Source organism: Eschrichtius robustus, chromosome 5 (assembly GCF_028021215.1).
Source record: "Eschrichtius robustus isolate mEscRob2 chromosome 5, mEscRob2.pri, whole genome shotgun sequence".
Classification (NCBI taxonomy): Eukaryota; Metazoa; Chordata; class Mammalia; order Artiodactyla; family Eschrichtiidae; genus Eschrichtius; species Eschrichtius robustus.
Window position 1 is genome coordinate 11,125,937 of NC_090828.1, and position 16,293 is coordinate 11,142,229.

The 16,293-nt window shown below is 40.1% G+C and overlaps 1 protein-coding gene across 1 annotated transcript in view; it reads left to right on the top strand.

The window, feature by feature from the left end:
- SPHKAP (SPHK1 interactor, AKAP domain containing) overlaps positions 1-16,293 on the top strand; it is a 119,223-nt gene that overhangs the window by 76,937 nt on the left and 25,993 nt on the right. The window contains exons 3-6 of the mRNA XM_068543663.1: positions 2,452-2,511; positions 4,493-4,627; positions 8,510-8,765; positions 10,718-14,486. Coding sequence (XP_068399764.1) covers positions 2,452-2,511; positions 4,493-4,627; positions 8,510-8,765; positions 10,718-14,486 — 4,220 coding nt within the window. The remainder of the gene's footprint in view (positions 1-2,451; positions 2,512-4,492; positions 4,628-8,509; positions 8,766-10,717; positions 14,487-16,293) is intronic.

Below are 16,293 nucleotides of genomic sequence, written 5' to 3' on the forward strand. Positions count from 1 at the left end.
AGCTTTTAAGTTTCATTAGGTCCCATTTGTTTATTTTTGTTTTTATTTCCATTGCTTTAGGAGGTGGGTCAAAAAGGATCTTGCTGTGATTTATGTTATAGAGTGTTCTGCCTATGTTTTCCTCTAAGAGTTTGATAGTGTCTGACCTTACATTTAGGTCTTTAATCCATTTTGAGTTTATTTTTGTGTATGGTGTTAGGGAGTGTTCTAATTTCATTCTTTTACATGTAGCTGTCCAGTTTTCCCAGCACCACTTATTGAAGGGCTGTCTTTTCTCCATTGTATATTCTTGCCTCCTTTATCAAAGATAAGGTGACCATATGTATGTGGGTTGATATATCTCTGGGCTTTCTATTGTCAGCCTTTTTAAATTTGAGATTTTTTTGTGTTTTCTTTTCTCCTTCTAAATAAATAAATATTCACTTTCACATCTAATTTAGAATTTTGAATTTCATCATTCTTTTTCAAAAGGAGCGTCTCCTAAAATTGGATGTACATCAGGCCCTAAAAACCTCCCCTACCACCGAGATGCAGAAATATATATGGACTAAATATAAGCAAGTGGTTGGTTTATGTCTTGCTTTGTTTTGGTCTTGGCCCAGCTAGCAAATATGGAGGGTTTCCTCCAAATATAGGTAGAGTTTCACATTGTAGCAGAAAATTAATGAAAACATTGTTCATCTTCAGAAACTAAAGACAATATTGGAGGGCAGATAAATGGTTATTATAGATGCTTTTCCTTGGTCTCTCTGCTTTGCCCTCTCCCACTGGGAAATAAGATAATAGACCTTTGTGATGCCCAGGGGGCAGGTAATGCACCTTTCTTTAAGGTGAATGGAAAATTGTCTAATCAATTCAATAACTGCCATCCCAAGTGCATGTAAAGAAAAGTCCCTGAGTACTAACGGATATTGAGCCAATTTTCCAAGGGCAAAGTAACTATCATTACATGAATATTCTCAAACTCCTCTAGATCATGAACCCCTTCCAAGCATCACTTACTATTTATGTTTCCATCTGCATTGTCTGCAAAAGGACTCAGGCCCGAATCCACCCTGTTTACCCATCTTATTAACCCAAAAGAAGAGAACCTCTGAATGAGAGTGAGGGTGGCACTTCATGCCCTTCCTTGCCCCAAATGCCCATCGAGTTACTCTTAAGAAGCAAATACTGTAGGATGCACTGCAAAGATATTTTGAGCCCAGGAAACTTGAAGAAATCTCCCAATACTTGGGATGAAGACAGTAGTGATCTTTACACTTCAGCAATATATAACTATTTTAGTTTTTAAGGCCTTTCCCAAAATCTTTCAATTATGGTTCTTTTTCCCTCAAAAAGAAAAAGAATGGACTATAAGGAACCATGACCTCAAACGACTAACTGAAATCAGAAGCCCCCATATCCTTGCAGGCATCTACTTAAGTCCAAACGTCTGACTAAATACCCAGATAATTAATGTTCTCATCCAGTTTTGTATCATCAAATCGGCATGTTAGGAATAAAAACCTCTGAATGATTTTTAGTAAAATATTGTAAAACCTCATTTGCATGACCTCATTTAACATGAAGCTTCCAAGGCCTTATTTCTAACACTTTTCTTTCTCCAGGACTTTGCTGCAACCAGACTCTCTCCCTGCTTCTTTACAGTGCATTGCACTTTCCTACTTCTAAATATTACTCATACTATCTGACCTCCCAGGGACGTCAGCCTCTTTCCTTACCCACCGAAATCCTATTCATCTCTCAATAACGTATCTTGTCTCTTTGCAAATTTTCTTAAAACTTTCTTCTCACCATTCCCATCTGAATGCCCATGGTGGTTTGTTTAATCTATGTGATGTGTTTAAATTGTACAATTCTTTTACTGTTGCTCTGAATTATTATTTAATCTTGTAGCTGTTGTTTTCATACTCTTACTTATTCAGACACTTGTTTAAGATAACTACAGAAGAGGCAAACACTACAACAAGATGAAATACATTAAAATTAACTAAAACAATGAGACAGAGAAATCCATTGATTGTACATGATATGAAAAGTGGGTGGAGAAAGGGAGCAGGAAATAAGAGGAAAGAGGGAAATAACAAGAAGTGTTTGTTGCAATTATAAACAGAGGTTGAGAGTATTACAAGTCTTTTTCCTATTTCATGAGATTTGACAACACTTTATAAACCTGAAGATTTTCTTGGGACTGTTACACTGGTTCTGTACAAAGGGGCTTTGTTTTGTTTGTCGGGCTGTGAAAGACGGAGGGCATTTGGTGGGATCAGTTGGAACTACGAGTAGGAATTGGGTGCACACGCCCAAAGGTAAGATGGATGTTTCTAGGCCAGATCAACTGTACAAAATATGTACGACTCTCTAATCATTTGCCCCAAACTAATTCCTGCTTTCTTCAGAAATGACTGTCATGATTTTCACTTAATTGACACTATTTGCCCTCTTTCCCAGGTGTGCTTTGTGAACCTGGATGTGAACAAGGACGCATGCAGTACAGAGCACCTGCAGCAGGTAGCACTGGGAGCTGGGCTCTCTGGGAACTCACTTCAACGACTGGCTGTACTGACGAGAGAACTAACGTGACTCCACGTAAATGATGCTCACTTTGTAGGAGACTCTTTAATTAGGTGGTTTCATCACAGCCCATTTCCCTGACCCCTTTCCTGCTACTTTCCTACACAGTTTGCCCTCCTTATATTTGTGAAATTTGCTTTCCCCAGCAGACAGGCGCTTTCTCCTGCCCGCCAGTGCCTAGGAGTGGCTTTTCTACTCTCCCCTTCTCCACTCTCAAACACTCAGTCTGTGGTGACTTTTCCAAGGTTTTTGCAAAACCCGCTTGATACCAGCTAGCTCTTCCCTCTGGTTTGCTCCTTCCTGCTGCTTTCATCAAATGTTTTATATCTAACCCCAGTTTCCTAGCCCTACACTCATCTGGGACTCAAACTTTTTGCACTCTGCAGCAGCTAAATATTCCAAGCTCATCCAAGGTTGTAAGATCCTGATGTAAATCCTTGACAACATGCAAAAACTTGAAGGTCCACTCAATCCTTCGGAACTAGAGCCTATGGGTACAGTGGGAAGGATTCATTCCCAAAGTTGAAGATGATTTGATTTCACTATTTGGTGTAACACTCTTTAATGCATAATAACACACCATTTGCCGCTTGATTATCACAGTATGGTAGACCTGAAGTTACTCAGTTACTCCCGCAATGTTCTTTTCTTGACAAAGCTGCACCTGAAGCTTCTCCAGCTCAATTGCCCATACAGATTATTTATTACTGACTTCCACTGAGCTCCAAAATATCACTCATCTGTGTAGTACTGGAGAGATCTTCAAAAGAAATTGTACATATAATTTCATTTGATGGAATTATGGTGCAGAGTACATCAAAGAGAGAGCAGGAAGGACCAAAGCAATTGCCATCTTAAGAACTGTGTTTCCATCAAACTTTATGACATAGAAAAGACATATTATAACTTAACAGCATTTTCTTCCCACTCATTTCTCTGATTAACGTGATCTTCATGGAAACAAAACTGTTTCAGCAGTGATCTTTGGGACAGCTATTACAGTACTTAAATATGCAAATAGATGACAGATATTAATTTTTAAATATATGTGAAATGGAAATTTGGTAAGATTATGAAAATCACATTTTTAGAATCTATAAAATGCATATGTAGATGTGTATTTCTAATTAATCTGTGCTGTGTATGGATCTCTTAGTATTCCCTGCTTGTGTTCTCAGGTTTTGATATTCTTTTGTTTGATATGTAAAAGAAAATTAAGTATATATGTCTACCACAATAAAAGACTAAAGCAAAAAGAAAAAAAAAGAACACTGTATTTAACGAACTTAGGTGTGACTTGAGACCGCCTTCTGCTATGCCTAAGGGTATACATAAACTGATTAAGCTACATACAGGTGTTCAGGGAACTCATCTCATCTTCTCTGGATCTCAGGCTACTTATGTGTGAAAGGAAAGTAATAGTGGTACCTAATCCATATAGGGGTGTTGCAGTGATTGAAGATAGTAATGTAACATATGTACAGTCCTTAATATGGTGCCTTGTAATCAGTACATACAGAAAAATCAATGTTAGTAATTATTTTATTATTAATATTATTATTGGCTTTATTAGAACACATGGTTAATAGTTAATGGGTTTCTTATTCAAGGATTTAAAAGGAAAAAGTTCCCAAACTATCATGTATAACTGTGGTGTCACAATAATCATTAAGTGTTTACTTTGGAAAACTTAGAAGTAAAAATGTTTAAATCTTTATGTTAGGAAATTTTCTATTCCCATCTAAACCTTATGCTTCAATTTTATACAATCTCTTCTAGTAATAATCTTAATAGATTAAGTAATCTATATTATGAATTGTTACTGAGTATATTATTTTTGCAAGTAAAATAATTTTGGGGTAGTATTTTGGAAGTGAAAATAAAAACATCTAAGCTAATAAAGATTCTTGTTCTACAGAAATTGGGCAATGTCTCACCAGATCTTCCAAAATTTATAAGCTCCATGAATGTCCAAAAGCCAAAAGAAAATGAAATTGTCCTCCTAAGTGGGTTAACATCTGGAAATCTCCAGGCAGATTTTGAAGTTTCACAGGTAAGAAATATAAGCTCTTGCTAACCTATTCACTAGTAGTAAGTTGTCTGTGGTCAGCCCTTGACACAAATCAGTACAAGGCCCAAATAGATGCTATACGTAGACTCCCATAGCATAAGAATCAAAAATGTCCTTGTATTCAAGAATAGGCTTTACTTGTATTTCTCTTAATTATTGCCCCTCATAGCTTGACAGAGTTTCCCTTACATCAACTCCTGACACATGTTATCTTCTCAAGTTTATGGTTCTGAGTTGCACTTAAACTAAAGCAGACACACTAGGCATTGGTTGGTTAGCTTGGTTTTCTACAAATCTACTGGATAATCAAAAACAGAATTGTCTTCTGTTTCAGGAACAAAAGCAAAATTCTAATTCATACCTTGTGGTCCTAGAATTGCACAATTTCTTCTTTCCGGATACTACTTATTTCTTAGGATATATCAAACCAGCCAAGCTAGTAAATATAGGATAGCAGCCCGAAAGATGGAAATGGAGTTTCCTAGGCCCAAAAATGAAGTTCCCAGAATAAAAGAATATTACCGAAAATAAAGTAGAATTTAAAATACTATTATTATCATTCAATCTACTAATGTTCATTATTATTAGATATATCATTGTAACACTGAAGAAAACTTTAGAATTTTAAATTGTTTAACCAATTTACAGAAAAACACATAAAAGATTTCTAAAGACATACTGTATAAAAGATCGCGAATTTTCTCAAATAAGATATGTTGATAGTGATAGCTACCGTTTAAAATAACGAGCATTTGTTTTCCTCTAAATTGCTCTTCCTTGTGTTTTAGTTTTGCTGGAATGTTTTAAAATCTTCTTTTATTCTTTAATCCTTCAAAATATCAAAAAATTCAGAGGTCCACCCACTATTTCTTGCTGTACTCCAGATACTTAATGAAAATCTACACACAGCCTGTTAACAATTTGCTCATCAAGCCTAGAACAAAATTCTTCCCGGTCAATCTAATAACACATTTCCTTAGTGAGAAAATGAATTGTTTGAAAAGAGAATACAGAAACATCTCTAAGTACCCTCTCTTTATACTAGGCAAAACCATGGTGACCAAAAGCAATTTTCAAAGCTTAGTTTTAAGAGTGGTTTCTGCACCAGGCCTGTTAGTAAGGATTTCTAATTAAACTCTCCATGAGGAGAGTTGGAAAGAACACAGGAATTGGAGTCCAGCAGACCTGGATTGCATTGCTGGCTCTTCCACATTATATTTCTGTGACTTTGAAAGAGTCGGTGAGCCTTTCTGTGCTTCTGATTTCTCATCTGTAACAGAGCAGTAGCACCAGTCACTTCACAGAAAATTGTTTGCATTAAAGGTAATAAGATATGCAAACACCTAGGAGACTATCATAAAAATTATATAATAATATCTGCCATTATTTTACAGGCTCTGTTCTTTGCTATCATTTACCTAAGACTCTCAGGATGTTTATTTACTTTCAAGAAGATTGTAAAGAAAATACATTTTCTTCCTAAGGGTACCACAGCGGTGTAACATTGAATGTTTAATAACAACCTTTCCCTAAGTCTGTCTTGAAGTATTACTTAACTGCTCATATTGCTTTGCTAACATTTCTTTTGATTTCTACCCCATTTCACTTCGTTATTTATATTTAGTCTAAATGATATGAAATGACAATATGCAATCATTTTGACCTGCAAATCTGACAGCTTCTTAGGGTTCAACTTTATTTTTGTTCGTGTCTGATCTACTGGGAGTATGTTATGCCCCATCCCCTAGAGTAATTATTTGATTCATCTTTGTACCTCCCAGCACACCTTGCATATAATAGGCACTCAGAATGTATCTATCAAATTTCACTTTAGTATATTATGTCTGAATTCAGTGGAAAGAAAATTAATCAAGCCAGCTCTCTGGACTCTATAGCAGTGGGTCCTCACCATTTGGGGGACCACAGATCCTTCGTGAATTTCATAAAAGGTATAGACCAATACTTCTCAAATGTTAATGCATGTTGGAATCACCAAAAGATTCCTTGAAAATGCAGATTCTGATTTAGCAGGTCTGGGGTGGAGTCTGAGATTATACATTTGTAACAAGCTCCCCTGTGATGCTGAGGCTGCTAGCACACAACCCACACTTTGAAAAGCAAGATTATGGACCACCTTCCTTGAGAACAGACCTAATCACATAAGCACAGAGATAAATTCTATTTCTGAGCCCCCTAGGGATCCCTGGACCCTTAGAGAATTATTGAATTTTTCATTTTATAATCGTCTGTCCTAGAATTACTCTAATTATAATATGCAATCAAAGAGATTGATACATGATATTTATGTCAGAAAAAGATATACTACGTCCAGAGATACAATATAAATGTCTATGTGTATGTGTTCCTCTGCATCTACACATCCTCACCACTCACACACACACATACAGTCAGACTCAAGGACTCTAAAATGTCAAGTTAACTAGGATGAGACCTAAGCAACTCCAAGCACAGTCAGCATGTTTTAAATAATCCCATTTAGACATAAAGTATTCCCAGACATTTTGAATTCCATTTGAGATAAGTTTATTTTGCTTCCCTTTGTCCACTAACTGTTGTTTCCATTCAAATAATTTTCTCTTAAAAATTACTATAAATCAGCATATTGTTCCTCTTACAAAAATGAAAACCCCAACGCACAAGACATGTCTGTGATTTACTAGTAATCTGTGCGTGGGCAATTGAAACTTTTTTTTACTGCTATTCTAATGAATAATACTATGAATAGTGAAAATGTGTAGCAGAGAATAGGGAGATGGTCTGTAACCCTGGAACTGAACAGAATTAACAGGTCTCGGTGGGACACCAGCCAATGACTTGACCTCCTTCACTGTTGTCCCCATATGCCCACCCTTTAGACAGAATTCGTTCACTTCCAGGGGATTTCTTTAAATCTCATTTTGACTACTTCTTCAAATGAACAATACAAATTATAAAGTTTAACTGTAATTGAGAAAATACTCACTTTCCGTCTGAAATACTGGCAGAGGTTGTACTGAATATCGCCAAGGCAGAAAAAGATATTGATCTGAGAACGTGGGATTCAATTTAATCAAGAGGGGTGCCCAAGACAGCCTTAACTTTCCCCTCAGCTTGATTAAACTTTAGACAGCCTTCCTCCTGACTCCAGGCCCTAAACCTCCCTTTTCTCAGAACATTTACTTTAGTAAACTTATCATTATAAATTGTTTCTCTGCCCCATTGAGATGTAAATTGTTTTAAAAAGCCTTTTGCCACTTTTACACCCCAAGAATGTCTTTCTGAAGGACCTAGGACGCATCTCTTTGAAATGTAACCATCAGCGAAGCTAGTGTCCTTGTCTCTGTGGAAGGGTGGGAGCTTAACTTCTATGGGTACTTTGCTCCAATTTCCAAGACTACTTCCAGCCATGAAGATACAAGAAAGTTTACTTTTCCTTACCGAACACAGATGGATGTCAATCCTCCTATGCCAGCTCTTAAAAACCCGATTGCCTTTTGTTTCAGTGGTGTTGTGGTCCAACACAGTTCTGGCCTCTCTCTCCTATTTTAATAACTTTGGATAAGGTCTTCAGTGCCTGGTAAATGTTGCCCAGGGCAATTTTTGCTTCGACAGGAGAGAACAAAAATATGTGATATAATTAGTCTATTTTCCACTAAGTCAAACTTTCTCCTGGGTACCCTGTGTTCCCAAGCACCACTTGAATTGCTTTCAAGCAGTTCATCAATAAAAGCCCAGAAAATATTCCAAATATTTTAAAGGTCCCCATTCCTTCTAAGAGGAGAGATTGATAGAAGAAGAAAGGTCAGAGGGAATGGTTTTATATTTTCTCTTTTAACAAATGCCTTTTTCTCTCTCTGCTTCTAGTGTCCTTTTTTGTCAGATATCTGCTTGGTCCAGTGTGCAAGAGGGAACAGACCAAACAGTACCAACTGCATCATCTTTGAAATCAACAAATTTTTGATTGGTCTGGAACTGGTGCAGGAGCGGCAGCTCCACCTGGGAACAAACATCTTAAAAGTGGAGGATGACACAAACTGTTCCTTGTCTTCAATTGAAGAAGACTTTCTCACCGCATCCGAGCACTTGGAGGAGGAAAGTGAGGTGGAAGAATACAGGAACGGTGAGGACTTTCCAACAAAACCAATGTGCATCCTGAAATTAGTCACCCTATCAAAATGTCTGGGTTAAATTTCAGAAAAGTTTCAGGCCACATCACAATCTTCACTTAAGGAGTTTAAAGAGGGAGAGAGAATAAGAAAACACTAGTGGGGATGCTGACGGAGGCATTTTAACAGATTCAATGGTTAGGTGGCCCCATTCTACCTAAAGATGCCTTAGGGATGCAGAAAGAAAGCTATGTGTTTTAAAACAAAATCCTCCTGCCTGCCAAGAGATGGAGACTATCACTTGGAGGAAAGTTAACGTCCCTAAGTTTTCCATTAAAGCCATGTATTAGTTGAAACTGAGTTAGATTGACCTGAATCCTAGCACTGTCTCTTTGAGGCTGTGAAACCTGGGGCCAGTTATCCAGTCTTTTTGAGCCCCAGTTTCCTTGTCCACAATTTGGGAGTATAGCAGTGCTCCTAGCACTATTGTATTTATTATATTTAACCATATACGCTTGTTATATATATTATTTAACCATACATATTTATTATATTTAACTATTACTGTTGTCAGTACAGAAGGAAATAACCCAGGAAAGTGCTTAGCTTTCATTTATTCATTCTTTTTGTTTTTAATTGGAGTATAATTGCTTTACAATGTTGTGTCAGTTTCTGCTGTACGATGAGGTGACTCAGCTATATGTATACATATATCCCCTCCCTCTTGGACCTCCCTTCCACCCACCCCATCCCACCCATCTAGCTCGTCACAGAGCACCGAGCTGACCTTCCTGTGCTTTATAGCATGTTCCCACTAGCTATCTATTTTACACATGGTTGTGTATATATGTCAATCCTAATCTCTCAGTTCATCCTACCCTCCCCTTCCCCTCCGTGTCCACAGGTCCGTCCTCTACATCTACGTCTGTAGCTCAGTGAACAATGGGTTACTCTTCCCCACAGAGGAAGGGATACCCCAGATGCTGTCACCACTGTCCTTGGGGCAAATCCTGTGCCAACTTCAGAATAACTCTTTCAACAAGGCCATGATTTAGGTGACCTGCACATCCTCCCTTCTTCTCCTGTACCCACTGGGAAGGTTCAAGACACAACTGTCTGTGTTACTTTCTCCCTGAAACATGGTGACCAGCCCTCAGCTCCCAAATGCCCTCCCGCACTCTAGCTAGCACTTGCATTCGTACCCCGCATTGAAAGCCATTTTGTTGAGCGGCAGTCCACAGTGAAACTCAAAAGACTTCTCGGATTCATTTTTCTTAAAGAAACATTCAAAATGCTATTTAAAAAAAAAAAAAAAAAGACACCTGATTCTTTAAGGCATCTTTAGGAATTAAATGTTATTTTAGACTCGTGGAAACCTGCTACCTAAAATGTAATAGCGGGTATATTATACAGCACTTAAAAGAAACAAGCTATTCATGAAAAGATAGGAAGGAAAATTAAATGCATATTAGTAAATGAAATAAGCCAATCTGAAAAGCCTGTATTCTGGAAAAAGCAAAACTATGGATACAGTAAAAAAGATCGGTGGTTGCCAGGAGTTTGGCAAGGGTGCAGATGGTAGTTGAAGGGCTGAATAGGTGGCGGACAGGGGATTTTTTGGCCAGTGAAACTAGTACAATACCATAGTGATGGATATATGCCATTACACATGTCTAAACCCATAGAATGTACAACACCAAGAATGAACCCTAAGGTAACTGTGGACTCTGGGTGATTATGATGTGTTATTATGGGTTTTTCAATTGTAACAAATGTACCACTCTTGCGGCAGAAGTTCATAATAGAGAAATCTATACACATGTGGAGGCAGGGGATATATGAGAAATCTCTGTCTATTGTCTCAATTTTAACCTAAAACTGCTCTAAAAAAAATGAAGTCTTAAAAAAGAAAATAAATAAATAAATAAATAAATAGTAATAGTAACTCTCATTTTCTCTTCACTAGGTTATGAAAATATAAACGTCTCAGACAATGTTTTGGAAAGTAAAAAGCCAAAAGAAGCCACTCAGGAGGAATGGAATTACAAAAAGGAAAAGTTACTTTATGCTTTGGAAGACAAATATGTTAGCGAATATCATACACCATTGATTAAAACAGAAGGATCTCTGGGAAAAGTGGCAGAAGATACAGGTTTGCAGAGTCTAGATCCCTCAACCAAGCCATCCGAGTGGAAAGGTGAAGTTGTGGGGAATGATAAGCCAACCACAAATTATTATTATTCAGAAAAATTTAAAGGTCAAGAGGGAAAATCACAGGCACTATGTATTCCAGGCAGTGCTTATTTCTCAGGGATGGTTAAGAGAGATGGACCTTCTGCATGTGGTACTTTCTCTGAGCATGACAGCAGTTTAGACCCAGGAGACCATGAAGATGGCACAAACTCCATTCTTCCCATAAAAGATGGAGAAGCCACAACCGGCGAGTATGCTACGAATTTAGCAGAATCTGTGCTGCAAGATGCATTTATTCGATTATCTCAGTCTCAGCCTACCCTACCCCAGGAATCTGCAGTCAGTGTTTCTGTAGGAAGTGCGCTGCTCGCCAGTGGTTGCTCCACAGAAGATATCGGGGTCCCTCGGTCATGGAATGAGCTCCCCCAAATTGTCATTGTTGAGAGTCCAGAAGGCAGCGATGCTGGCCCTGAGCCAGGTGTCTCCTCGTGGCCCAGGACAGAAGCCTCACTTGAAACGTCAGGCATCCTCTCTGGAGAGAACTCCAGCAAACACCCCCAGAGTGCTCTAGAAGTAGCGTTAGCCTGTGCAGCCACTGTGATTGGAACCATTTCCAGTCCACAGGCCACAGAAAGATTCAAAATGGAGCAAGAATCCCTGGTTTCAAACCATCCACTGGGAGGAAATGAAGCAGTGCAAGCTCAGTCATCTCAAGTATTCAAGGAACATTCCATCAGCAAATATTCCTTTCCATCTGCTCTGTGTGGCATGACTCAGGTGGCAAGTGCTGTTGCTGTCTGTGGCCTGGGTGAAACAGGAGAGGTGAAGTGCCCTGTGGCTTCAAGTGGCTTCTTGTCTGCAGCTGAGCTTTCTGCAGCAGTCCCCCCACTTTGTGGTTCAGTGACCGGGAAGAGCATGGAGCTGGGGTACGAAGCCATTGCAGAGGCATTGCTCAAGGAGGCCACTCTGGTCTTAACGAGACCTAATGCCTACAGCAGCATTGGAGAGCTCATGGAATCAATGAATAGGAGAATCGTAGAAACTGTTTCAAAGCCTCAGACCCTGTGCTCAGAAAATGCCCTTGGGAATGAACTGGCACAGACCCTGTCCACTGTTATCCTGAAGCATTCCATTGATGAAGTTCACCAGAAAAATAAAATAATCGACCCCAACGATGGCAGGCACTCATCTGAAACCCTGGACACCTTAATGGAAAGTACAAATCAGCTGCTCTTCAGTGTGATATGCTTCACTTTCAAGAAGATGAGCCACCTTGTACAGCTTGGTGAACGTCCCACTATCCTTTCTCAGGAGACCATCAGATGGAGGGAAACCGAACTAGACTTCCAGCCAACTAATCAGGCCACTTGTCAAGCATGGACAAAAGCCACTGACTACTCCAGCAGCCATCCACCTAGCAACCTGCATAGCACCAGCCTTGTTATCAATGATCTTGTAGATGATGAGCATGCAAAGCAAGACAGCAAGGGCCCAGAGAAGCCCGGCCTCTCCCAGAACCCCCCACTGCAATCTGAATTGTCCTGTATTCCCAGAGTGTCTGTTCAAACAGCCCCCAAGGAAATATATCTGAAAGGAATGGTGGGAGAGGATACAAAAAACCCTCATCAACAATCCAGTCACAATGAGAGTGAATGCAGAGCCCCTTCAGAGGGAGAAATGACACCAACCGTTGGCAAGTACAACATCAGTTCCCAGGACGTTGAGGACAGCATCAATCCAAATGCTCAAGAAAAGTACAATTGTGCCTCACCTCTAAACAATGAAGTTCAAGCTAACCTGTCTTTGTTAGGGAATGATTTGCTGCTTCCTGCTCAATCCATGCTACCGGCAAAACACCCAGACATATACTGCATTGCAGACTTTGCAGAAGAATTAGCAGAGACCATTGTATCCATGGCAACTGAAATAGCAGCGATTTGCCTTGACAACTCCAATGGAAAACAACCCTGGTTCTGTGCGTGGAAAAGAGGGAATGAGTTTCTGGTTACCCCCAACGTATCTTGCCGACCCTTGAAGAGGAAGAAAGAGAGCCAGGCCGGTGGGGCCCCTGTGAGGAAACACAAGCCACCGCGACTCAGCGAGATCAAGAGGAAAACAGATGAGCACCCGGAGCTTAAAGAGAAGCTGATGAACAGGGTTGTGGACGAGTCGATGAACCTTGAGGACGTCCCAGATTCTGTAAATATTTTTGCAGACGAAGTGGCAGCCAAGATCATGAACCTCACAGAGTTCTGTATGGTGGACGGTGTCTGGCAAGCCCAGAGCTACCCTCGGAGTCGGTTACTCAGTGGAGACAGGTGGAGCCGGCTGAAGGCCTCCAGCTGTGAGAGCATTCCAGAGGAGGACCCCAACGCCAGGGTGTATGTGAATAGCCTGGGTTTAGCCAGTACCCTAAGCCAGCCAGCTAGCAGGGCCAGCTCCGTGTCCAAGCAGTCGAGCTGTGAGAGCATCACGGATGAGTTTTCCAGGTTCATGGTGAACCAGATGGAAAATGAAGGAAGAGGGTTTGAGTTGCTGCTGGATTACTACGCAGGCAAGAATGCCAGCAGTATTCTGAACTCAGCTATGCAACAGGCCTGCCGGAAAAATGACCACCTCAGTGTGAGGCCAAGCTGTTCCTCAAAGCAGTCCAGCACCGAAAGCATCACCGAGGAGTTCTACAGGTACATGTTGAGGGACATTGAACGAGAGAGCAAAGACGGCGCCTCCTCCGGACGAAGCAGCCAGGACTGGACGACTGGCTTGCTGTCGCCTTCTCTGCGATCCCCGGTGTGTTACAGACAGTCATCCATGCCCAACAGCAGATCCCTGGGCGCCAGGCTGACGGTGAACGTGCCCATCAAAGCCAACTCCTTAGATGGCTTTGCTCAAAACAGCCAGCAAGATTTCCTCAGCGTGCAGCAGGTCGGTAGCGCTTCCTCGTCGGGTCTCTGCAAATCTGACTCTTGCTTGTATCGGAGAGGTGGGGCCGACCAGATCACAAACATGTTAATTCACGAGACGTGGGCAAACTCAATCGAAGCCCTCATGCGGAAGAACAAAATTATAGTGGACGACGCCCGGGCAGCTGATGCTGAGCCTGCTTCCGGTGGCTCTTCCTTGCAGGTGGAGGAGTGTGCGAGCAGATTGGCTTCGAGCAGAGTGCAAAGTGGGCCAGCTCTGCTTGTTCAGGAGTCTGTTGAGTACCCGAGGAAAAACTCCATTACTGAAAGCAAACATCCCCCAATGTCGTCTCCAAGCAAAGCTGCGCCTCTTGCAAACCACAACAGTTTAGATTCTAGAAAGGAAACGTCCTCGTGCCAGGATGCTGTCCTTCTAAGCCACACCAGGCGATCACTTTGCTCAAGGGAAGTGCCTTCAATTCAGATCGAAACAGATCAGAGAGAATGTGTTGGAGAACCTGAACACGTCATTTCCAAACGCAGCCCCCTAAAGGAAGCAGAAGAGTGTTTGAAAGAAGAAAAGGTCCCACATGTGGCGAGGGGTGGAGACACTACTGTGAGTTCCTGCCAAAACCCTAGGTGAGTCAATGACCTCTTAGACGAGATAGGGTGCATGGGACTGGAGTTTGCATCTTAATTAGTATTTATTCTAAATCTTAGGGACTTACTGACACAAGAACTGAATTTCTGAGATAGTGATTGACCTCCCTGGGTTACTATGCACTTATAATAGAAAGATGGAAGTTTTCTTTTTAAATCTCTAAAACAAATTCGATTTATGTACATAACAGAAGAAATGAGGTATCATTCTCCCCATTACAATTAATCTCCCATAGAATGCTACCTTCTGAAATTAATTCACGGCAGTTTTCAAGCAAAAAAAAGAAAATTACATCAACTTGTCCATTTGAAAACAGTTAAATGTAAATAAATTTTAATATTGGACTCTGACATTAAATATTTTGGTATCATTTTTCTCCAGGGTCTCTCAAGTTTTTCTTTTTTGTCTTATTCTAAAGGTCTTTGCAGGGACGCCGTGTCCCACAGTGCTGGCCCTCTAGACGCCTGGTATACCGTGGTAGCATAAGTGCAAAACAACATCACCAGCCTTAGAAATTTGAGAGCTGAATCTTTTCCAAAACATAAGGACTAAGTATTGAGTATATTTTTCTTTGTGGAGCAATATAAAGAATTGTTATGGAACGTGACCTCCACTAAATAACCTTGAAACCATCACTCTAAGCAATTTTACTTATCTCTGCCTCAGTTTACTCACCTGTTGTGGGGGGGAATAATAGTAATAATTACATCATAAGAAGATTCTTAAGGTTTAAATAAAGAAATGTACACAAGCCCTTACCTCAGTGCCTAGGCCATTACAAACACTCAATAAATGTTTACTTTATGGTTGTTGTTGTCTGGGGGTTAAGGTATATGGTTGCCTTTATTGCAGGAGATCTTTTTCCCAAGAGAAGCCTGTTATGAACAGTGTGAGAATTTTATTAAAACGAGAGAATGCTCAGGATTTGCAAAAGGGGAAATTAGTTCCATTTAGATCACATTTTCTAATCTCAGAGCTGTTATCAGGGGATCTGACATGTCAAAATAGCTAAACATGGAGCTCAATGCCCTGTGAAAGACTTCCTACCCTCTTATACACAAGAGGCAGGGAAATGATACGGGCACTCTTGATTGTTTGGAAGTGGGGAGGTGTCATGTCCTGAAGATATTTTTAGGCTATTCTCTGAGGGACATTTTCATAATTCTTACTAAAAACGTCATAAAATCTCAACAGGATGAAATAAAAATCACATTCTTACTTTTTTTACTTTTTTGTTATTTGAAACAGAATTCAGAATTCATCATGGCAGGCCCAAATAGAAATACCTATTGTATTTTAGGCTAGCACGTTTGTCCAGGTACCAAATTATATCAATTATAAAGAGCTTAAGGGTGACTTAGGATAACCCCGTTCTTGATTCGGGGGAAAATATTATCCTACTGGTGAGCAGCGATGCGTTCTTAACTCAGCCACCTTCTCTGAGATTTTTGAAAAGCAATTACCTAACTTTTTGATAATTTGAGACCACAAGGTATAAACACCAAACTGAGAATTTTGAGCATTCACATGTTGTTGCACTCACTGACCTAACATAATTTTTTTAGAAATATATTTTATGTCGTGTATTCATTTATATTTGCTTCAAGAAAAATAATTATTCATCCAACAAATATTTGCATGCTCACCTGTGATACACACTGCCCTTGGGGCTGCAAGCACAGAAGAAAATAGAGATTTAGTGTCTGTTTCCATGGCTCCTACACACCAGTGCGAGAGACAGACAAGATGCATGGAAAAACCCTTTGGAAAAAGTGTGTGATGTAG